This window comes from Antrostomus carolinensis, unplaced genomic scaffold (assembly GCF_000700745.2).
Source record: "Antrostomus carolinensis isolate BGI_N321 unplaced genomic scaffold, ASM70074v2 scaffold31554, whole genome shotgun sequence".
NCBI classification, from domain to species: Eukaryota; Metazoa; Chordata; class Aves; order Caprimulgiformes; family Caprimulgidae; genus Antrostomus; species Antrostomus carolinensis.
Window position 1 is genome coordinate 50,414 of NW_010309301.1, and position 24,841 is coordinate 75,254.

The 24,841-nt window shown below is 37.6% G+C and overlaps 1 protein-coding gene across 1 annotated transcript in view; it reads right to left on the reverse strand.

Moving 5' to 3' along the window:
- LOC104523486 (fibrillin-1) overlaps positions 1–24,841 on the reverse strand; it is a gene marked incomplete at both ends in the record, with an annotated part of 135,549 nt that overhangs the window by 49,049 nt on the left and 61,659 nt on the right. Inside the window, 15 exons of the mRNA XM_010166082.2 lie at positions 674–799; positions 936–1,061; positions 1,582–1,710; positions 1,802–1,927; positions 3,204–3,428; positions 4,225–4,350; positions 6,762–6,812; positions 7,809–7,946; positions 8,881–9,000; positions 9,666–9,791; positions 12,988–13,113; positions 14,001–14,054; positions 16,291–16,443; positions 17,704–17,826; positions 22,738–22,860. Coding sequence (XP_010164384.2) covers positions 674–799; positions 936–1,061; positions 1,582–1,710; positions 1,802–1,927; positions 3,204–3,428; positions 4,225–4,350; positions 6,762–6,812; positions 7,809–7,946; positions 8,881–9,000; positions 9,666–9,791; positions 12,988–13,113; positions 14,001–14,054; positions 16,291–16,443; positions 17,704–17,826; positions 22,738–22,860 — 1,872 coding nt within the window. The remainder of the gene's footprint in view (positions 1–673; positions 800–935; positions 1,062–1,581; positions 1,711–1,801; positions 1,928–3,203; positions 3,429–4,224; positions 4,351–6,761; positions 6,813–7,808; positions 7,947–8,880; positions 9,001–9,665; positions 9,792–12,987; positions 13,114–14,000; positions 14,055–16,290; positions 16,444–17,703; positions 17,827–22,737; positions 22,861–24,841) is intronic.

Sequence of the window (24,841 nt, forward strand, 5' to 3'; positions counted from 1 at the left end):
CTCTGCAGTTCTCTTTTAACATATAACAATACCACCGCTGGGTTATCACAGTATCATAAAGGCAACAAAGTTTTTTTTAAGGATCAAGGGAAAAAATTATCTAATAGGCAGAATTAAAGCCAGTGGATTTTTCATGTATTTCCGTGGCACAACAAAATGTATGCATATAGAAGAGAGCACTATATGCGATTTAAGATAAATGTCATTTACAAAACATGGCTTTAAGGAAACAGTTACTGGAAAGGCCCTATACTTGAAACAACCGTAGATCAAATTAGGAAAAATTCAACTGAATCACATGATTCTACTCCATGGTCTGTCAGGAATGCTGACTTTTAATAAAATATAGAACTCAGAATTTATCAAGGTATTCCCTCTTAATGATCAAAGTCTGAAGTCTTACGCCATTTAAAATACTATGCTATTTTATGCATCAATGTTTGATTTACGAGAGAAAATAAACTCTTCCACAGTTAACTATAGTGTTGCCATAATTTAATTCATTCTTTGCAAGTAATGGACATACACATCTTGGGTTTTTTGCATACAATTTTGGCACATTTTACTAGATTTTTGAATCACAGTTAAAAATGTACAACTACTAAAAATGAAAGAATTATTTGTGTTTTATCTTCACTATTTGCTAGAGAGCCTGTGTAGATTTTGTCCTTACCAACACAGTATAACTTGTCAGGTGTGGACTGATATCCAGGGTTGCAAGCACACTGATATTTTCCAATCAGGTTGACACAACGTCCATTTCGGCACAGGTTGGTGCTTAGGTCGCATTCATTAATGTCTGTTGCAAAAGAAAAAGACGAACACTTTTTAGGTCTGAATGAAAATGATACTAAAGCAAACATTGTAAATGTACGCGCAGCACAAGATCGGTATAAAAAGCTGTGCACAATAGTGATTTTGCCTGTGTGTCTCACCTATACATGCAGAGATATTCGGTGATATCTGATGGCCTGGAGGACAATCGCACCGAAAACTTCCCTCTGTGTTGATGCAGGTCCCGCCTCGGCAGAGAAGGGGATTGCGCTGACACTCGTCAATGTCTGTGGGGAGAAGGGAAAGCACATCACTGCAAGGGCCAGCACTGTCACAGTGGCAGCCCATCCCTCTCCATAATCCGCTACCCATCACAGCATCGTCTGCCTAGATTAGCTCTGGAGCCTTTCCTACAGCAAGTCATCCCTTCCACCACAGTGCAGTTAAAAAACAAAAACAAAACAAAAAAAACCCCAAATCAAAAAAGGCTTCTTCTAAATTTTAAGCTACTCTAACTTCAAAAGTCAGGATGGCGTCCCACGTAGCAAAATGGGCACTGTGGAGATAAATTTAACATCCTAAAATCCCAATCCTTGCTCATTTATGTTTTGGCATCCTGCAGAAGCAACAAAGTCACATTTGGAGTGGAAATGAAATGAAAGTGAGCTTTAATAAGACTCACAAAATGAGAGACCTAAACCCAGGTGCAATCAAATCTTCAAAAAAATAAAAAATAAAAATAAAAGCATGCATAGCATACTAGCGCATAGCATAACATTGCACATCTATGGTCTACAAAAAACATACCCATGCAGTTTTTCATCATCATAAATCCACTTTCATAGCCTTCAAAACATTCACATTCAAAGTCTCCAGGAGTATTGACACAGATGCCTTGGCCACAAAGATCAGGAGAGATGCGGCATTCATCAATATCTGTAACACAAAACACATTCACAGTATTTTCAAAGGAGTTCAGTTTTCCTTTTCAAATCAAAGTTATGAGAGATATATCCATGCAGTTTACCTGTGCAATTCCTCTCTTCAGAATCAAGGGCAAATCCACTGTCACATCTACACTTAAAACTGCCAATGGTATTTCTGCATTTTCCATGGGTACAAAGACTGGGGACCATTTTACATTCATTGATATCTAAAAATGAAACAATAAGGATATATGTTGTTATCACTTCATACCAAAACAGTGTATAAAAGAACAATGTCAACTTCAGAGCTCATCCTTTTTCATGATAGTGACTCCTCCTTTTAGGAAAGCTGCAGACCACACTACATAAACTGATACTGATTTCCATCTAATCAACAGTGTAGACACTCTGCCCTGGAACTACCAAGAGCACTTTTGGCCATAAAATGGTATTACTCTCTGCTTTGTCCTGCAGGATCTGATCTGCCACTCACTGAAGTCAATGGTAAGATTTCAGTGAACAGAGGATCAAACCTACAAGGGCAAAGAGTGCTTCCAAAAGAACCACTTTGTCTTCTGGTTTCTGAGGAAAAAAATGTGACTTCTATGAGTCACACAAAACATAATGAGCATAAATAAAAGCACATGTAACTTTTCTTTATGGATAATGAATGGCTTAGTAACTGTTTACAAAACTAAGGCTGCAACTAACAACAGCAACTGTCATTCATATTTATTTTCCCCTCCTTTCAGACTTCAGAATGTTTAGGGTTTGGGTAACTAGCTTTCTTTACAAGCATATGTTTTACCATATTCATCTATTTGTGCTTCTGACACTATCCAGCTTAACCTCACTGGTAACCTTGGAAAAATGGCTTTCAGCACATGATGCTAGGGTGCCACTGTGTGATTCCCACTTAATGTTGGAAGCTTACCAACAACAGTCATAACAAGACTTGGTTTACAGTAAATTAAATTCTGCTGATTTGAGCTATCATCCTGAAAACATTTTTCTCTGCTTCTCCAAGTAAGCTCCGTCAGAAATTCCCAAAATTATTCACCCTCCCTTGCTTGCTCCACAATAGAATTAAAGCTATTGCATCCTGCACAAGTAAGAAGGATTTATCTTTTATCCAAAGCTGACTGCTCAGTTTGTTCCAGTTCTTATAATATGATGTTCCAGGTTTTCAAATCTATTCCATCAGCTGGAGATGCCACAGAGGTGACACTACAGGTGTCTCTCTGTAGTAGAGACACAAATTTAGTGTTTTGAAGTTGCAGTATTATGTGGTATTTAATGGCCTGTGACACAGACTAAATTATCTCGTGTTTTATTCTAGCCTTCATTTCCATGAAACCTAATTGGATTTTCAAATGTGCCTTAAGGTGACTGAAGTGCCTGACTATCACTGATATCTCCAAACCCACAGGAATTGTCCAATGGAAGAGTAAAAGAAAAAGCCAGCAGGATTTGCTAGCAACGAACCACAAACGGATCCCATACCTTTAGAGAAAGGTTTCCCAGTTATCTCTATCTTCGTAGAGAACCCAGATCCTCTTGGACAAAGAGCTTCAAATTCAGGTGATCCCTTCAGAGGACATTCCTCACACTCAAAGCCCCATGCTGCCCCCACTGAACAGCAGCAAGCATCCATTCGGTGTCGGCCTGGTATTTGTGAGGTGCACTGCTCATCTTCATGCTGCAGGTAGCAACTCTCCAAGCGAATGTCTGTTGGGCAATTGAACAGTATGTTGAGAGAGAAAGAGAAAATTTAGTTCACTGCAGAGGAATCCTTTTCCAGAATCCCTTCACAGGACCGTTTACTCCATGTTTTTGTGGACTCAGAGGAGCATACCAAGCACACTGCATATTTTTTAACAGCAAAACATTAATGCTAAACTCAGAAATTAAGGGTTCAAGTTTAAAGCACCATTCTGAAAAATGGTGCACAACATTTCAAGTAAATTTTGGATCAGAAGAGGATTTTAAGCCTTCCAGCTTACCATAGCTATATAAGGCCTTTTAATTATTACAAGTTATGCCTTATACTGAGACAAATCTTAGGCATTTACTGTCATAAAGGGACAATAAGGGTCATAAGGTGCTCTGGACGGACAGCATACAAAACTTTGATATTCTGTTGCACCCTCCGTTAAGGTGTACGGTGTGGCTAGGAACACCACATCCCTGAGCCCCCGCCCACAATGGTCCCCTCTCACTCTTCCAACATTGGTGACTTCAGTGGGGCTGCCAATGAAGAATGCTAAGAGCACAGATGATCTGTAGGGAACTAAATCAATGCTATTTAACAGCTAAGCAGATGGTGATGGCTTTAGCTACTACCATTGGAATCTGTTCATATTCCAGTTGAACTAAGTTCATGTCCCTGATTGATTCAATTTGAAAATTACTTATGTGGACAGAAATCATTTTCCTTACTTGTAGGAAAACATGCAGCACAAACACTGCTCACCACATAGATTTACTCCTCCCTAGTAGACTTGTAAATGGAATTAATACCTACCAAGACATGTCCGTCCAGAAGCATCTAAAGTCATTCCATTAGGGCACTGGCAAACAAATGATCCCAAGGTATTGACACACTGCCCATTTGTACAGACTCCAGGAAACACCTCACATTCATTTACATCTATTTCCAAACAAAATGTGAATAAAAGTAATCACCACCATGCTAAACATGAACAAATCAGAAAAAAATATGAACATTCTAACATTTGGTTTTTAGGATAAAATACAAAACCATGGCAGTTTAAATGGCTTGACAAAATTCAAAGTATTCAGGACTTCCTATCCAAGTCAGCCAGAACCAATTAATTACAGAAAACTGTTGATGATTAGAAACAATACATGTTGCTATTTGCGATTCCTACATATACAGGAATCAAACTTAAAAGTAACAAAAAAGGAGAGGGACATTTAAAAATTATATCAATTTTCATACTCACTGTGGGCCTTTCTGGAACCTATAACACTGTTTGAAATCTGGCCTTATGATCTTGTCAGCATTTATAACTTTATATAGATTAAAATAAACTCCTTATGACTGCACAGAGTTTAACTCCATTAAGTAAAGACTACATTTCTATATTTAAGTGGCAAATTTAGTACTTTTGGATAAGTGTAATTTGATTAATTGTGTTAGCTTGGCCTAAGCATAAATAAATGTTTAGTAATCTAAGTGTGGAGTCCTCCCACCAATGTCCTTTATGAAAAGCATATGCTTTGCAACTGCCTTTAGGAAAAAGTCTCCATCATTAAACATGGCCCAAGATGAAGCATAACAATGTTTAAGACAGGAGAGGATAAGAACAAGAAATGAGAAAAGAATTACTCTGATAATCTACAGTTGAACACTCATGTATAGAGTAATCAAGAAGTGGGTAAGCTGGACTCACTAGGCCCCCAGACGAAACTCCTGGTGCAAACAAGAGTCTACAGCTCTCAAACCACATGGAGAAGGGTGGAGGATAAACAGATATTATAAATAAAAAGCCCACAGTGACTGGAAGGCAGGAAGTAAGGCCACTGGACTGTAAGAAACCACTGAAACATAGTTCACAGCCTGTGAGCCATATTCCAGCTGACTACTCCAGGGCTCACCCGTAAACTAGAGGAACATTGCCAATTTAGTTTGGTTATTTCCTTGCACAAGGTCCATTACTCATTTTACATGGGCTGTGTATGGGAGAATTGAGTATCACCTTTTGGGAACTAAACTTACTCCCTTGTCCTGTCTCTCACTTGCCAGTAAATTTCCTAGAGATCTTCCCCTGTCTTGAAAAATGCTTACTTTGGTTGAAACCCAAATATGGCTTCAGTATGTTAAAAGCAGGGGAAACTACTCCAGAAAATCTGGGGCTATCCAGGTCCCACTGAAATGAGAAAGATTAAAGCATGTAATAGATGTAATCCGAAGTGCTGGTAAAGGAAATGCTGAAAACAGTTATGTCTACAGCTTGGAAGGATAAACTTTCCATCCCAGCAGTTTTGAAAATGTTTTAAGACTTTCCTTGTGAAGAGAGATAGGTGGGGCCACCTTTTTTTTTTTTAACTTTTCTTTCACTTACACACTCCAGAAAGTGTTGCTGAGGTCAGATAAGTTATGTACAGTGGGTCTGCAGCACAGACGTGCCAAGGTATTCAGTCATCATTTGGAAAGCAAAGAATATGTGTGAGGGTGTTCCTCCTTTTTTTTTTTTTGTTTTATTTTATTTTTTGTTAAGGGAAAAAACAATGTTTCTTTATGGAAGCTACATATGGGAGTAATTTTTTAAAAATATTTTAACTGCAGTGTCATGTCAGATGTTGTCAGTCAGGATGACCCACAGCAGTCTGAGACTCTCTGAGCTTCTGCATATTATGGAAATATGCAGTACTTTGCCAGGGGTTCAAAACAATTCAAATGAAGATGAAATAGGGTGGAACCTTCAATTCTCACAGAATAGTATAGAGTCATCTCATACCAAGCAAAAAGCTACATATTTAAAAAAATCTTCAACTTTTTATTTAAACAAAGTTTAACTCTGTCCTGATGTCCTTTTTTAAAAAAAAAATAAGACAATGAAACTATGCTTTAGAACGTGTATGATTTCATATAATATTGCATGGAAGAAAGCCAAGGTTAAGGAAAAAAAAAAAACCTTTCACGTGAAATATAGTCTTTAAACATTCTTTTTCGAAGGCATATTAATGGCTTGTCATACCACTGTATCAATAATGCCATGTTTTATAAAATATGTAAGTTGCATACTTTGCCCAAATAGGTTACTCAGCTAATGGTATTTGGAGAGAGAGAACCATCTCCTTATACTGGTAGACACTATATTTGCAAGTGTGTATTTTGAGATAAACTGTGAATATGTAGGAATGTTAAACAAACTGAAACCAAATTCATCCCTGACATAACTCTAATGAAGTCAATGGAACTACACGAGGTAAGAATTTGGCATAATATTCCTCTACGCTAAATTAACCACTTAAATCCAAACACTGACATTGTTTCATTCAAGCTCTGATTTATGTTAAGGCAACAATAAATACCTTCACACAATGTTCCTCTTATTCTTGAATATCCCTTTTGACATATTGGGTCTGTAAAACAAACAAAAGTGAACTTTTAGAACGCCACAGTTCAAAACTCACCATTACCTTATTGTGCAAAACTGATGATGTGAAATATTATCTAGAGTTTATTACTATGAGAAGTCTGAGTGCTTAGACACTATCTCAGTATTTTCTGAAATAATAAAGAGATAAGATGGGCCAACTACATAAACTATGTAGAGTGTCAGCCATTATCCTCTTTTGCTTCCCATGTGTCTTAGCTAGCTAACCCAAAAGTGGTTCTAGGATTCCTGCTTCATTCAAATTAATTAATTCATTTAACTTGATCACAGCACATTACAGCCCTATTTACCACGGGTGGATGAGGATGAATTCTGCTAAGATATACAGGATGAATGGAACTAAACATTTGAGCAAACTAGCAGCTTTCAGCATATAGGAATAACAGCCCATACAAATTTCTGCATTCATCAGCTCATGCTTGGGTTCCCAGCTCATCCCACAGTTCAGTCTCTTTATCAAGTGAATATGCAGAGACCTCAACTCATTTATTGACCAACTGGACGATTCCCTAGGTCATCAGTTAATCTACAGAGTATAAAACAAGGGCTTCTCCCTCTCCTCCCTCTATTACCAAATATCCATTTGTTGCAAACACTTTCTTGGGAGCTCTGGGGAACATGTATCTACTGCTACATCATTAGGAATTCTAGATCACTAATTATGACAAACCATGCTAAAGTAATGCTGCAAGTTACAGACTGTAGGTGTGGTCCCTTCCCTTTAGAATTTAAACTTGTAAAATGTTTACTATAAAATTCAAAGTTAGAACCTTCTACAGCTACATGCTATCTCTCAAATATTAAGATTTCTCTTCTTCAGACTGAATAAGGAAGGAGTGCTTGATAACAGAACAAGTAAGGTTATTTGTCTAGCCTGTGCCTAAAGTTGTATGACAATAATCTGGACCAGCCTCAGAACAGGAAAAATCCCAGATGCCTGAGAAAAAATGAACAGAATTACCTCGTTCACATGGTGTACACGGGCTTCCCCAAGCAGCACCTAGTGAGGAACAGCACTGGGACTTCAGAGTTGCTCCGTTGATATTTATTTCACATCTTCCATCCACTATATTCTGCCAACAGGTACCCTTAACAGTTTCTGTTTGGAAAAAATCCAATGTATTGTCATGCAGATTGTTTACACATTAATATATTTGCAAACACACTAATTTAACCATGAAAAAGAGTTATCCTTTCATCATAACCTACCACATCAGATCGAATTTTATTTTAAAAGCTCTTAATTTACTGTTCTCTATGCTGGACTATAGCCTGAAATCATCCCAGCACAGAGCCCTTGCAAATCCTAGTTTATTAACACCACTCAAGATCTGAGTCATCGTATTTATTGTGACTCAGATTAGAGGCACATGCAGAAGAACAGAGTATATATGAACCCTTTCCAGATCTTCCATTAATCTATTAGATCCCCCTGTCTGGATATCTGATCTTCTCATATAGGGAGTGGCAAGAGATAGCTAAGGATCGGACAGAGCTATAGTTCCACATTTTCCTCACTGACTAGGCAACAGCTAAAAATTACTGTCCCTCCAGAACAGGTAAGGGAAAAAATTATTATTCCACAGAGCATCTGAGTTACAGCATTGTCCATGGCTGCTCTTGAGCTAGTCTGGACAGTACACAGCTTACTCAGGCTCCATTTCAAATAGAAAACTGGCCTTTCCAGAGAGCAGATCTTAATGAGAAAATGCCCAGCACTCTTGTAGGAGGAATTAAGTGGGTGAGCATAGTCCTGAAAAAGTAGTCTTAGCATTTCGTTATTTGTTACAAAAAAAATTCAGCTCTCTTGAATGTGACATGGAAGCATACCACACTCCCAAGTGCTACTTACACTTCATATACCCACAGTAATGGCGAAAACAAACACTTGCTTAACATTGTTTCTGTAATGTTTTCCACTAAATTTATCTACACAATTTATTTTAAAGTATTTTCTAAACTTGCTGTACAATGTTTCTATGTCAGTGGACACTTTCAACCAGCAAACATAAAATCTTCAGAAGAATAAATACCTATGCAGATAGTTCTAGTTGTATCCAAAGTACTTTCAGGAGAACATTCACAAGCAAAAGAGCCTGGTGTGTTTTTGCACACCCCATTAACACAGGGGTTAGATTCACACTCATCAATATCTAGAAGAGAAACACATTGCCATTAGTGCCAGGAAGCATTAACAAAAATATATATGGTACATATGGCCTTTTTCAGTTTAGGGAAAAATAGAAGAAACTCTCCTCATGACTAGTTTTTTCTCATATTCTGTTTCACTATTATGAAACTCTTCACAATAGACCAATGATGCGCGAGTCCTAAAGACACACTAACACATTAGAAGACTAAAACATTGAACATGGAAGCAGCATCTAATTTTACAGTGATATCCAGAAATTGCCCTGCTTTGTGGTGATGGACTGCGTTGTTTAAATTATCTGATACACATCCTGTCTGTGGCTCAAACAGGCTTCAAAGTAGGAGCCACCTGGCTCTGTTCTCCACACAAGATAACAGATTTGTAAAACTTAGTTCCTCTCAAGTTTTTCTCACCCTTGGCAGTGTAGGCTCACTGGTAGTAGTCAATAAGGAGAGTGCTAGTACAGACCTAATACAGGCCATTCCATGAGGTTATCTAATGCTTTAATTTTGGCCCTGTCTCTCCTCATTCCCCTACATCCCCATGTAATTTCTTTATGGTTTTTTTTTAGCTCTACACATTATATCCCCATCAAAGTTCAAAGTATTTCTGGCACAATCTAAGAACAATTCAAATGAATAAAACTAGGATGAAATGGAGTGTTACCTTCACATGTCTTTAGTTCAGGAGTGTATACAAATCCTTTTGGGCAGCTGCAGGTGAAGCTTCCAGGGGTATTTCTGCATTGCCCATTGTCACAAAGCAGCATGTTCAGTGCACATTCATCAATGTCTATAATGAAAATCAGGAACTTTTTAAGAAAGAAAACATTTCTGGAATAGAAGCCAGGACAGAATTTTCCTCCCATCATCCACATTTCATTAGATTTTGTGTATGGGGAGAGAAAAAGGAGACAAAGGGGAGAGAAAGAGAGAATATTCACACATGAGACTTGCATTGTTTTTCAAAGACACTAAAAAGATTTTCTAGACTTTTTTAACAGACAACAGGCTTGGAATTATTTCAAATAGGAATGAGCATTCCAAATAAACTAACACTAAAGATCCCACTTACTGCACTTTCCTTCTTCATGAAAACTATCATTAAAATAATAGAAACAATAACAGTTATAAGAATTCAAATCATACAAATATTACCTAAAGAAAAATTAGGGGTTTTTTAAAAAAAATATGGAAAAATAAAAATAAAACCCCCTTTTCTCTATATTTTTGTTGGCTTTTTCCTGAGCTTCATTCTTTAGAAGGTTACTTTGACTTTATAAGAGCTTTTACAAGAGCTTTTACTTCCTTTCTACACATATTCATAATATGTGACAGCCACACCATGGTTCAAAATAAAGATGGGAATCACACTTTCATCTTGCCTATACTGTAGAATAGGTCTATGCAGTCTCTGCCCAGCAACCCCCACAGTCATGAAAGAAATGAGGAGAGAATTGGTCTGGAAAGGTTTGCTGGTCATCCTGGTCTGATCATCATTTTTTTCCAAGCTGGCTCTGAACTGTCTTAGATCTTATGGTTAACAAGGCCAGTGTAAGTCTACACTTGCTTCAGAGGTGAAAAATTTAAATAGAAATGCTAGTGGTAAATTTCAAGAGCCCTTAGGAAATCTTTGGAAGAGCTGTGGTCATTAGAGAGAAGTTGCAAGAAAATGGCAATGAGCCATGAATGGCAGGTGAAGATCAGGAGGGACCCCAAGAGCAGACAGGAACAACTGGCTAAGTCAGAGAGGCCTCAGAACGTGTTGAGAGAAGCTGGGAAGACTCAGAGGGTCAGCACAGCAGCTGGGAACAGCAAAAGTGCTAGGAAAAGCAGAGAGATTTGCAGAATAAAACAGACCGTGTGGGAAGCTTCACAGGAGTTCAGAAAAATTGAGAGAGGGCCAGGTGGAACATTACGGAAGAATGGGAAACAGCTGTGACGGAGCATGGATGTGGGCTGCAACAGGGTGGGCTGGGGAGCAGCTGGAAAACTCACAGATGGATAGGGAGAAGAGAAGGGATGCCATAAGCTACGGGCAGACACTGAAATGGGACATGGATAATTAAAGCCAAAGAAACAAATAGGAAAATGGGATTAATTACAGCATGACTTTTATCAAGGATAGATCAACACTTTTTTTAAAAAAAAAAAAAAAAAAAGATAGTGGATAGTTTAGACTGGGATAACAAAGATGACTTAAGCTATTTAGGTTTAAGTACAGAATCCAAATAAAATTATTATGTAAACTGGAGATAACAGGAAGGAATTTAAGAACTTAAAGGTGGTTCCAGAGATGGCTGAAGGAGAGATTACAGATGGGTGTATTAAAAAGGGGAGTAATCACAATGGAGAAAGGATATTAGCAATGCCTTTCAGGGATCAGTCTTGGGACTGGTCCTATAAAATATTAATTGCAATGTAGAAATAAAAAAAAGGAATGGGATCAAAAACTGTGGACAACACTAAGCTGGATGTTTTCACCAATATAGAGAATCATGCAAGGCTAAATTAATCTTGACAATTTGAATGAGAGAATTAAGATGAAATATAAACACTAACATTCAAAACTTTGCAATTAGGGACCAATAACAATAACATGCTATAAACGAGAACTTATCAGTTGAAGGCTATGGAGAAGAGAAAACTCTGGATGTAACTCCTAATTAAAGGTTGACTTTGATCCTGAAGTATAACATGTATTTTAGAAAAGACTAATGTACTCTAGAATCAGTTTAGGCAGGATATTTCTAGGGCCAATGGAGAATTGCTGACACCATTATACAAGGCACTAGTCAGATCTCATCTGTACACTGGTCACATCAGTCATCTTCAAGGGAAGGCTGCAGCCTCTGCTTTTATGAAAAGACTGAAAGTGTGGATTAGGATAGTTTAGCCAATAGAGTTTGAGAAAAGATATGATGATTCTTTATAAATACTTTGGGGATAAGTGCTGACATGGCGCTAAGTCAAAGGATAAACTTAGTACAACATCAACTATGGTCACAAATAAATTTTAACAGGAAACCAGAAGAAATTTCTAATCAGTTGTGCAAAGTTGGTCTGGAAAAATGCAGCAATGCAGGAGTGGAAAAAAGGAATCTAAAGGTATTTAAGGTATGGGCTTTCAACAGGACCATGCAATGGAACAAGGGAATTGCTAAAATTAAAATTTGTAACAGGAGCTGCAGACATCTGATAGGTTTTTTTTTTTCTACATCCCAGACAGTGTGAGAAGGGACTGGACTGCCACTTATTTTAATTCTTTTTGTCCCATGCCACAGTGCTTCCACTGGTCACCTCTAAGGAGAACTTATCTCACCTTTTCTGTGATAAAAAAAATGGGTTTAGATTTTTTTTTCACTTTTACAGCACAGGAAATCAACCCTAGCTAGAGACACCATGCCATCAGATTCTGCTGGTGCTTTCAATGAAAATAACCTTCCTGTGTCTGGCCAGTATACTTAACACAGTTAAACCAATAGCCCTGTCTGAAAGTTGAAAGGGAATTTTCCCCAAAGTCAGAGATGGGAGAAACCATGTAAGCCTTCTGTAGCATATGGGATGCTTATCTTCTTATGATCACTTGGGATTTTTACTTGAAGCTCCTTCTCTTGGCACCTAGCACACTGGTGATCCTAGAACCTTCCTGTGGTGCATTTTAATTACAGGATCTGACTTCTTGACATTGTGAGAAACGTTGGTGCTGCAGAGTGCATGTTCATTGGACTTAACTGAACTGGATGTTTATTGCCTGGTTGCCAGTGATTTGAGTCACTGATGGCAATCGTCCCTTAGAGCTCCACAGTGGAGGATTTTATGAGCATTGCAAAGTACTGAAATTAAAACAAGATTTCAGGAGAAAAATCCATAAATATCAGAAGAGCAGCTAGTGGATCTGATGAAACAGTAAAAAAAAAAAAAAAAAAGGGGAAGGGGGATAAAAAACAAGTATCAGACTTCAAAATGAAAAATGAGATATTTCATACCAATGCAGTTTTTCCCAGTTGAATCCACTTCATATCCAGGGTTACAAATACATTTGTACGTTCCATGCAGATTCTCACACCTTCCATTTGGACAGAGATCGGTATCCAGTAAGCACTCATTAATATCTACATAAAGGTAAAAAAAAAAAAAAAAAAACAAAACAAAACAAAAAAAACAGTCAGTTGTTGAGGGGTTGTGGAGGTTAATTCTCCAAACTAGAAAAAGATATATTTCCAATATCACTAACACTGGCTGCTCCATAATGTAGTTCTGATTAGGGAATTCACACCTAAATATTCACACTCAAGAGAGAAAAGCATCCCTTTCACACTGATTTTAGACCATCTTTAGCCCACAGACATTTAAGAGACTTGCAACTGTAGATAAGAACTAGGATATTAAACTAGGGTCTTACATATAAAGATGCACATGTACTAATACCCCCCTCTATCTCCTGATTCACAGAATTTCCAACTGGCATCACTCCCCAAAGCATGAACACCCCTCCTTTCTGAATGCTTTTCCCTCTCTACTGTCAGCAAATCTACTAGTGAACGTTAGCTGACATAGTCTGCAGTTTCACAGTTTTATGACTACAAGGCTTTTATTGTAATCATTTGCTCCTTCTCTGTAATTAACCTAACTCTGTCAGCCTGGCCTCTTTGACAAAAACAAATCTTCACGATTATTTCAGTAGAAATGTGCAAATATGACTTACATATATGATTTCTAAGTCATATAGGTAATAACACTTCTCACAAATTTGCCATTATTTTGTAACAGCACGCACATACATTCCATGGCATAAAACAGAGAGGGTAGAATAGTGAAACGGCATGCTCCACTCATTTAATCCTAAATTATTCTAATGTGTTGCAAACAGCTATGTGAATAAGCCTCCTCCCATTCTTTCCTCCCATCATCCCCACCAGCATGTCTAACAAATCAAGGATATCAAGGTAACATTTTTAGCCAGAACTGTTATAGTTTGAATTACATTAGGCGATCTTACCATTTCCTCCTGCAGTCATGCCAGTTCCACTGCTGCACAGAGCCTGATATTCAGCTGGAAAAATATTAAAATACTTACTGGAACATTCTTTCTTAGCTCATTGCTTTCAGCATTATCATATACAATATAACAATTAATTACTCAAATGAAAAAACATGCCTTTCAATTATTCTAAAACCATTAATAGCTTCGCACTGTTCTCAATCTGTGAAACTTATTACCATATTTGGGATCTGCATCTGCTCATGAAGATGGATCAGTAAAAACTTCACATGGTGAACTGAGGCATTTAGGAATAGCCATAAACTTCACACTGGCCTTCCTATACAAATGAACCATAACATATTCACAGCAAGATTCTCCAGAACTCCTAAGTCCAAGCTCTTGCTCAAGGTGCACATTCAAAGTGACCAGGAAACAGAATTTTTTTCCTATAAATGTAGCCCATATTTAACCACATTTAGCAAGAGTGTCTTCAGGAGTTCAGAGTAGATCAAGGATTTCTTATCCTTAAGATCAATAATTAAAATATGTATCAAAGTATCTCAAATACCCCAATTACCACTGGGTTAAAGTTCTTTTGAATTCAGAACAATTAACAGAATAAACTGACAGCCAGATCAGCATTAATTATTGCCATATAGGTCAGTATTTTCCAGTATATTTTCACTTTAATAACAGACCAAATAATTACACTGCTGAAATTAATAAATATTACAAATATTTATGGAATTAGCTATCTTCTCTTTAAGGAAAACCACATGCAACATATCTCCCAATATTATCATAATCACTAGATTAATGATTAATATGTACCCTGTTTGAATCAAATAATCACTGCCACTGTATGAGAAAGCAGACCTGCTCTGGACACACATCGGCAAAACTGTAGTCTAGAAGGGCAGGAACTTCTGCAAAGAGCTTCTGAGAAGCACAGAGAGACTAATATCTTCCTTTCAGGACTTTTTTTTCACTCTCGCTGATACAATACCCCTCTCTAAGAAATCTTCTCCTTCACTCCCCCACTCAAAGCCCAAAGAAACGCTACACTTCAGCCTACATGAGATGGCATTTTTTTAACAACTGAAGGGGTGTGCAAAATAACGCAGGAAAAATAGCTTCCACATACGTAAATATTCTGCTAAAGTAATTCAAATATAAAACAGAAGTCAATGATACAGAGTCCAACATTTACAAAAGATTTCAACCCTACTGCGCAATAAGAAGAGCCCACTGATATCAGCAGAGGCTGCTGGAAAGGCTCCTTCCTATCTGGTAACACTTCCTTGGTGTTTTGCTATTCTAAACAACACAGCATGTTATAAAATGGTGGTCAGCAAGTTCCTGCTGCAGAGCTCACATCAGCTCAACCAGCCTAATCTGTTCCAACTGATTTGTCTTCCTAATGTTTTTCATAAAGCTATCAGTTAAAACTGAGATTTAAAAATAAATCTAATGTTATTTTTGCCTACAAAGCAGATACTATGTTAGTATTAGATGCTTTTGAACTACATATTGAATGGCATATTTTGTTTATATGTAACAACAAATTTGCTGAGTGAAAAGAGTCACTCAACAAAATAGGGCTTCAAACTAGCTCCCTGCCACCAGTCACCTCCATCAAACCAGGGTCTCTTTATTTACTGGCTTCATGGCAAGGACTGTGTCAGCACAGTTGTCTTGAAAGAAGTGCTTCCCTAAAAGCATATTATGCCCACGAGAACGATTAGGATTGCTTTCTTGCCAGAGAGAAGTTATGTTCCAGACCACTTTGCTTGGTAGAGATCTCAGTGAAAGATTCAAGTATTCTCAGCCAACTTAACTGCACCTTTTTTTTTTTTTTTCATTGATGATCCAAAGACTATTTAATGTATAAACAATTTCAGACCACTTGAATGATGCAGAATTCAGGCAAACATCTGACTGACAGGTCTACATAAGGATTTGGATAGATGAATTACGCAAGACCTTTCTATGAGTAAGTTCAGGTCAAAATTGTATTTTTTGTTATTCACATATATCAAAATAGAGTTTGTCATGTGAAAATCTGTTTTAATGCATGTAACAACTCTGGACCCAGATACTGGCATTTACTGTTGCCTTAAAAAATTCTCTCCTGTACTCTTCCAACATGCAAAGTAGCAGACTGCTCAAAATATATATGCTATATGACAATTTAACCCTCTTGATTCAGGGTACAATGTTAATAAAAAACTGTATTTTACCCTTCTAAAAATAGTTTAGCAACATAAAGCTTAGACTAGAATATGTACCAGTAAATATGTCATACCTGAGTTTTGCGCTGGGCAGGGCTGACAAGGCTCCCCAAAGGCGTAGTCAGTGCTGGCACAACAGCACTCTGATTTTGTAACTGCACCAGTTAATGGTCTCACACATTGTCCTCTCTTGTAGCCACCATAGCATGTGCTTCGCATATGTGTATCTGAGGAAAGAAATCTCTCTTAACCCTGCCATAGCCAACTATACCGCCATAAATTACAAGTAGTATTAAATCTAGCTCGAGTGTCATAAACACTGTAAAATAGCTGTCAAAACAAAACATCTTTCACCATTTCCCTATGCTTTTCATCCATACCCTCACTCTATTCAGGACAGGAAATTCTTCTTCCTCATGCTCCTAAGAGGTCAGACGGTCAGACATACAAACTAGTTACTGCATTTAATGACTTAACATGCAACTACTAGAACAACCACTGCTTAACCTTGAACTAACAAGAAGCCATGGGGCTAAAGGGACAATGTCTCTGCCATGTGACAGGGATATTACTCACTTGTAACTTGACAGGCCCAGTAGCAAGATCTCAGAGCTAGAACCAAGTATATCTCAAAACTTCTGAAAAACTCAGTACTGTTTACTTTATTCTCAGAGGACTGATTTAATTTTAACAAGAAGTATTTTCTCTCCTTCTCTCAACTTTGTTAATTTTCTCTGACTCATCAAGGCTAAAATCACCAGTGGTGCAACACCCTGGATTAAGCCACTAAGGCCACACTAAAGCTTTTGTTTTCATTTTCTACCTGAAAAAAGGCAGAATGAAAGAAAAAGAAAAACTTGCACATGGAAAAGATCACAGAATATGCTTTCGTTAAACATAAAAATCTGTCTTTGCTTTTAAAAAACAAAGAAAAAGTCAGTAATGCTATTCTAGTGCATAAGATTTAAAATGTTTATCTTTTCAGGTCATTTCTAACTTTTTAACAACTGGCCCATAATGGCTGTCAGACACATTAGAATTTTAAAATTAAACATCTCAAACATATTTTGCTTGTAGAGAAACAAGGCAGAAGTGGAAAAATTGGTACGTCCCACTTTAAAAAGAGGTGAAAGAGTAATTAAATGCTTAAGCTTAGTGACAAATGAAGAATTTTACATTGACAGAAACGGGGCAAATTCTCACCTACTTAAAACTGATACAGCACTACCCACCTCCAACAGCACTACGCTATATAGTCTACCTGACCTTGATTTGGCCCACACATTTTTTCTTTTTAAATGCAAAGAAAAAGAAAAATGAGCTATTACAGTAAATATCCCAGAGCTATTAGTATCCACTATAACTACCACCCACCAATCCAAGAAAAAATGGTAAATTCTACATTCAAACTTGACATGTCAGTCAGTATATCATTAATGCCTTAACATTGGTTAACTGTGACTTGCCACACATTAAGCTTATCTTACCGACACACACGCGTCCATCCAGTCCTACTGCAAGGCCAGGGAAGCATTCACATCTGAAAGAGCCATCAGTGTTCACACAGCGCCCGTTCATGCATATTCCAGCTGTCTCACACTCATCAATATCTGTGGGAGAACAGAATGAGCTTTATTAGAAATTAAATTACATAGTGTTCAATGTCTGGCTGAAACTTGCACTTGTGGGGTTTATTTTCAATGTATCCTATAGAAAAATATCAAGCGTAAATGAAAACTAGTTCACGTAAAGGTTTTATAAGGAATAATGATTAATTCATTCTGTGAAATGGAAAAAGAAAATGCAAAATTCTGGGGAAATAAACAGAACAAAACAATTTCACTCTCCTTGGAGAGCAAAAAGGAACTACATTTTCCTAACTTGTTCCCAACGGTTACATATTCCAATTTAAGGGTCATTCAAACACAAACATAATCAGAGGAAGGAGGAAACTGTAACTGCTAAGACAAAGGACTTCTCTAGTGCATAACAGGGCATTCCCTTTCTGTGTAAAAGTCAGTTCATGCTGTAAGAAATCAGTCAAAATAGCAAATTGAATCTTTCACCCCCGCTATGAGGTGCTTTCACAGAGGCACCAAAGAATTTCCCTTCCTCCTGCTGTGGGTTCAGTTTTTGGAAGCAGATCTGAATGTCCACAGTCCCACCCTGCCCACTCACATAGCGTCTCTCTGGTGATCTGCATGACAATTGGGTTTTCCTATCAGATACTCATTACAGCCCATTTTTAAAATTTTCAATGGACAGGCTGCACTCCAGTCTGGAAAGGAATTTGTTAATGATTTGAGCCCTTACCAACTGCCAAGCACAAGCTACCATCTTTGCCCAACAATAGTACATTGAACAAGGACCTCAGCAACAAAATACAAGGATGAGGACTTATAATATTAGACTATAACAAAGGGATGTCAAATTAGTAAAAAAACTATATAGCCTGTGTATCCTGTTAATAGCAAGATCATTCTCTAGACACAGAGAGTATGCCATTTTGTGATAAGCGATTAAGAAAAGGAGTGTTTAAAATATTGTTTGGAAGTATGTATAACCTTTATAAAATAATCACTTCATAACAACTCTCCATAATATATACAAGAGACAGTGTGTGTGACAATTTCCTTTTTTCTGACCTTAAAAGGGCAAATTGAGAGTGAAACACCTCTGTGTTTTACTTAGTTTGTGTTGTTTGGCATAAAACACGGCTTATATGATCCAAGATTCCTTTTTCAAACTGCATTTTAAAATAGAAGTTATATTTAAGTACATGGGCTCAATTAATTTCTATTTCATCCTGCAATCTTTTGTTCTGTTTCAGACAAATCTTAAATGCTTTTCCCTCTTTAAATTTAGTCCTTACTCAGTGTCAGTAAAAACAGAGCTGGGACTTAAAAATGTGCCCATGGTATTTAACAGTGTAGACAGTTATTTTGTTAGACAACACTGAACTCCTTTGATAGATAAATGTTCTCCTAAAAATATATATATATATTTTTTAATTAACTTTCCTTTTTTAGGGTTACTTATAGAACCAGAAAGGCAAAGTTACTTTCTTCCTTTTCCTGTAGTTCACTTTTAAAAAATATTTTGTTAGCTAGTAAGGTATTAAATGTGCAATCCATTTTCTTTTGTACCAATTTATAAATGTGTTGAAAATACTGTTATAGATGTTTCATAGAAAGGTGAAGTTGGTCACTTTGAATTGCACAGATCAGCTGAAATCCTGGCTCCAGTAAGGATGGGGTAAAAAATCTCTGCTTTTACCAGGGCTGAGATTCCAACCAGTAAATCAGCTGCACACGTAGGCATAAAGTCCAGATTTCTAACCTTGACAACATTCCACTGTCTTCTGTGGTAAAAGTCGCTATTTGGACAACTTCAAAACCACTCATTTTTCTGGCTTTTGCCAGAGTACCTCAACCTGGTTCTGGAAAACCAACTACTGGACTCATTCTCCATGTCCAATGAATTTTTGCTTTTTCTGCTTAGCTTGTTCAGTAGTGCCAGCTGGGTACACTAAGTACTCTAATTTTAACCAGGAAAAATTTACTCAGACTACTAAACTGCCACTTTCAGTTGCCTTGCAAGAGCTTTCAATTTAGGGAATTCCTGTTTGGTCTAAAGATGAAACAATGTATGGAACAGAAATAATGCTTTAAACCTCTGCCTGCCTGATGTAATTATTTCTGAAAAATTATCAGCAAATCATCAGTGGAGGAAGCTAATGGTGAATAAGTTTAATATGTCTTGTATTACAGGGAATACACAAGACTGTGGTGTAACATTCTTTTTTGGCACATAACTTCGTAAGGCCTGAGTGGAATTTTTTACCAGACAGCCAAGCATAAGCCCTGTACTTACACTTAAATTCCAGTGTTATGGGACTAAGTGTTAATTACAGTATTCCCAACTTTGGGTTAGTAATTCTTCTTTATAGTTCAAAATTCAGCTTAGAGTACAGCAAATGAGATGTTTATAGGAGCAATGTTTTGCAAACTGCAATTCTCATATTCCTTTGCTGATCCTCTAAGGGTTTGGCAAAAACACATGTTCAATTCCATATCAAAATTGCTCAGGCAGGTAGCCAATTTGCTGCAGAAATGTCAGTTTGTGCATACACACTTTCCCAACATGCATGAACACTAACTGCATGTGCAAGCATGAGTTTAGAGTTTAAGCTTGTGTAAGATCTTGATGCATTCACTTCACAAACAAACTCAGGATATGCAGTATGAACAGCGAATGTTTCAAAGGCCAACTTCTGTAGGACTGAAGTTATTTACTCTGTATATGTGGTGTGTACAGAAAGAACTCAATAAAGATAAATATTAAAATGTACAGGAAAAGACGACTGAAGATCAATCTTTTAAACTTTTACTAATGTGAAAACATGTACTCACTAACGTGAGACATTTACCAGTGAGTTATGCTCTCTCTAGCCACTACATTCCTGGAAATTATTTCATGATACTTTGGGCAAGTGGAAGAAAGGAGACAAATATGAAGTTGGGAAAAAGGGTAATTTGGGTGTCAAGGTCTCAAAATCTCGTTTGATTTTGACCCAATAGCAATTTTAACATGCAATGAATATTTGCATGCTCATTCACAGAGAACAAGGCTTACTGTAAGTGTTGAAAAGCAGTGGGAGAAATCTTTCATTTTACTATAAGATCTGTTCCAACTTTCAGTAGAAATCAGTTGAGTTGCCTGCAATTTTGGATAATTTTCAAATATTCTCCCTTTGATGCACAGAAGTAACATCTCTCCAGGGCCAGAAACCCCTTTTTGGCTGTACCCATACTCCTGTTTAGCCAGAAGGCATGTAACAGAGGCTGTGAAGTTGAGTACCATTGGTTTTTAAGTAGTCTGAAGCAATTTACATACCATCTCCTTGGATGGCATTTCAGTGCACAGAGTGATGGGGGCGGATGGAGAGAGAGAGAGACAGAGAGCGATAGAGAGAGAGAGAGAGAGAAATACCAAAAGATGATCAAGGGAAAAATCAAGACAAGCATTTGGGCTGAGCTTGCATTAATGAGTCACGATACAGAAAGCAGCCAGTGGTCTATGGAAATATGACTGGCTCATGTGCCAAGGCCTGATGGGCATCAAGTTCCTCCCTGCCAAGTCTGAGACCAAGTCTTATTGCCATCCCACCCATAGACCAGCTGGAAAATAACCTTTGGCAAAGCACAGATACCCACCTACCACTTGGAAAACAGGTAAGAGGAAATCAAGCTGATTGCTCTAAGAGTGTGAAGGCTGCAGCCAACACAGCCAGTAGCTGTTAAGCTAAAGAGGCACTTGTATGGATCTGCACATTTATTCACTTGAGAAACTAATGAACAATTTGTTCTCTGAATCAAAAAAACCCTACTACAAAGCAAGAATGGGGTCATCTCTCATGAGAAATACATGATTCCTCCACCTGAAGGCTGGGTAGCACTGTCCTGCATACCTAGTGCAAAAGTTGTGAAATGTAAGAAAAGTTCCAGAGGTTTTGCTGGATCTATTGACCTGCTTTGGATCTAAAGGCTAAGTCTAGACACCAGGTAGTTCAGACCTAAAACTGGTATAATGTTCAAGAAGCAACAGGATTCAAATCAATTCACTTTTCATGTCACTAACTCTCAAACCAAATTATTTATTCAAACATTTACTTTTGTTATTGGTCCATAACAAGATGCTGCTGTGTAATCAATCCAGTGTGATATTTTTTTAAATTTGCCACAGTGTAAGCAAGCACCTTTTCTACCTTGATTCCATGAGTTAAAAGATTTAAAATTTTTCCAAAGAAAAACCGTAAGTAACTTGGCCCAGCACGTGTTTATTCCTTATTCAACTTCTGCTTTGTGCCTATAAAACTTGTTGAAATATGAAGATTTATACACAGAAAACTTCCAGTTCCTGACAGGACTGAATGGAAACTCTGATGACATAACTAGGAACCAGAACGCAGCAGTGTCTCCCACAGGGGGTATTGCTGAGCTAGCGCAGCAAACGGAAAAGACAATCTTGCTGTGGTGCTCATGTCTGCATCTCAGTCACATGGGGTGCTGGCCACTCCTCAGAGATGCTGTATTGACTAGGAACACCCAGGTAGGAATGGGAGAAAAACCCAAAGAAGGCAATGAGCCAGGATGTTTGGGTGGCCAATGGCAGAAAACTTTCAAGGGCAAAACACAAAAAGTGAGATATACCAGAGCCAAACTGCAGAAGACCTCATCAGCAAAAAAACCTGGAGTTTAACTAGTTCAGATCACACAGTCCTTGATCAAAGATTATTTCCCACTGGCTGGTAAGGGCAGTTGCTCAACACTGTCGAGAAGACTGAGTATTCTCTTGCACAATGACAAATCATTCTAGCTGATTAAAAAAACATATCTGATGAGAAATCTGCCCAGTATTTCTTGTCCCCAAGGATCACTGTAAGGAAATAAGGTGATTCTTGAAGCTACCAGAGGGATACGACTCACAAGCTCTGGGAACTCTTAATTTACTGTGCTCACCTCTGCAATAGCGTCCATCAGATGCTAACTGGAACCCTGGTTTACAAATGCATTTAAAACTGCCATCTTCATTGATGCACATCCCATTGAGGCAAATGTTCCTTATGCTGCATTCATCCATATCTGAAAATGTACATAATAGACATAATGTTCATAAAGTTTAAGTAAAAGAACTCTTACTAGTTAAACCTTAATTTCTGTATTAGTTGTCAGAGGTACATGATAATCAGAAACACACAGTGGGACATACTGCACTGTCCTAAAGAGTGTGTGAAAGCAACGACTCTGTTTTTTCTTAATGAATCATTAACAAAAAGAGCAAAGAAAATGAAAAGCAAGTGAGAAACCAGACAGCTTAAGAACTGCTGGTTGGTAAAAACCCTAAAAAAGTGAGAAAGGTATGCAACTGAAGACAGTTTGCCATCTTGATGTAAACAGATGTGAGGTTAGAAGCAGCCTCCTGTTTGGAATGGTAAACACAATTTTATGTTACTAAGAACACCTGAAAGGGGAGGAGTGGGCATTTGTATTTTGTACAAAACTTTTGTAACCTCCATTGGAGGAGTCTAAGATTTATGATGTGGGAGACTTCCCAGCACTGTGCTCAAGCATGCATTCTGCGGAGACTTTCATCACCAACTTCCATTTAAAATAAAATCTACTCCTTCCCTGGATTCAGCATGACAGGTCACGTGGGAGGATATTTACTAATCATAGCTTCATACTAGCATCATTAACCCTCTGACTTAACAGCATAGCATGAAGAATTCAAATAGGAAAAGTTGGAGGTCCTCAACACTTACTCTGAGCCCTGCACAGTTGCTCACACACACACTCACACACACAAAAAAGGCAAGTACAGAGAATTCTGCGCTTGATTTGAATAAGTTTTTATAACCTTTTAGTCTTTATTTCATCCTGGCTTTGGATGCTGCATAAAAAAAAAAATCAGCACTATTTACTAGTTTCATCTAAAGGACCATACACAGTTACATTAAGGTATGGCACAGTGCCATGGTCTTTACTGATTAGTGTGTGTGCACATGTATTCCTAAGAACAAAACTCAATGCATTACAAGGCCAGAGATGAAACTGTTTCATAAGTGGATGCAACAGACATTCTGGCAACATATGCAATGGAATTAAAAATGTTTTACCAGACTGCCGATGTCCTGGTTTTTATTACTATTAGCACATGGTATTTGGTGGGAAAGGAAGAAATCAGAATTAAGTTTTTTTCCAAAATATATTCATTTCTGAATATATTTAGTCAATATAGTTCCATAATAAGATATTTAAAAAGCAGCTTATAGTACTAAACTGTATCTAAAAAAGAGTCAGGAAAAACAGAGTCTTAAAATGTCTGTCTCTACCAAGGATTAACAGAATCACTACTAGCACATAAAATCACTGGATCATAACGACATTACAATATATTCGGAATCGTGCTATTTTCCTTAATACTGCAGCTGTCTTGGACAGAAATTACACTTCTAGACATAGTGTGTTTTCTTTTTACTTACAGGCTAAGTCAGACGAAAATAATTTATGATTTTTAAAAAAAAAGTCATGTATCTATCCCAACCAGGAATTTTGGCATTAAGTCTTTGAGCTGAATCACTGAGATAATATTCTGCCAAAAATGTTTCTAAGAACAGTGCTTGAAATTCCTTTAACGTATGAATAGATCATTGGGAACCCTCCCAAGGACCTTGGGAAGCATGATAAAGAACATTCTTCTCTCCCCCTTTACTAAAGGTCTGGGAGGTAGGAACACATCAATTATGTTTACAAATTTTTCTTAAAACAGTTTTTATGGCTCTGAACAGACTGCACCTACATAAAACACATTGCTAGTCACCCAGTAAGATCCCATGAAGCACGCTGTTAAAACACACAGTAAAACCAGGCAGCGTGTGACTTGTGCTCCGTTTTAAAATGTACCACTCCCATCAAAGAAACTGCATTTTGTGATAGTGGTATGTGCTATTTCTCCTGCTGGACAGACATCCCGTTGAGGACTGCCAAGCCAAGGCTCCAGAACTGGCTGCAAAAGACAGTTTACTTGCCCTCCCAGATGCAGCAAAATGTATTTAGAAATTTG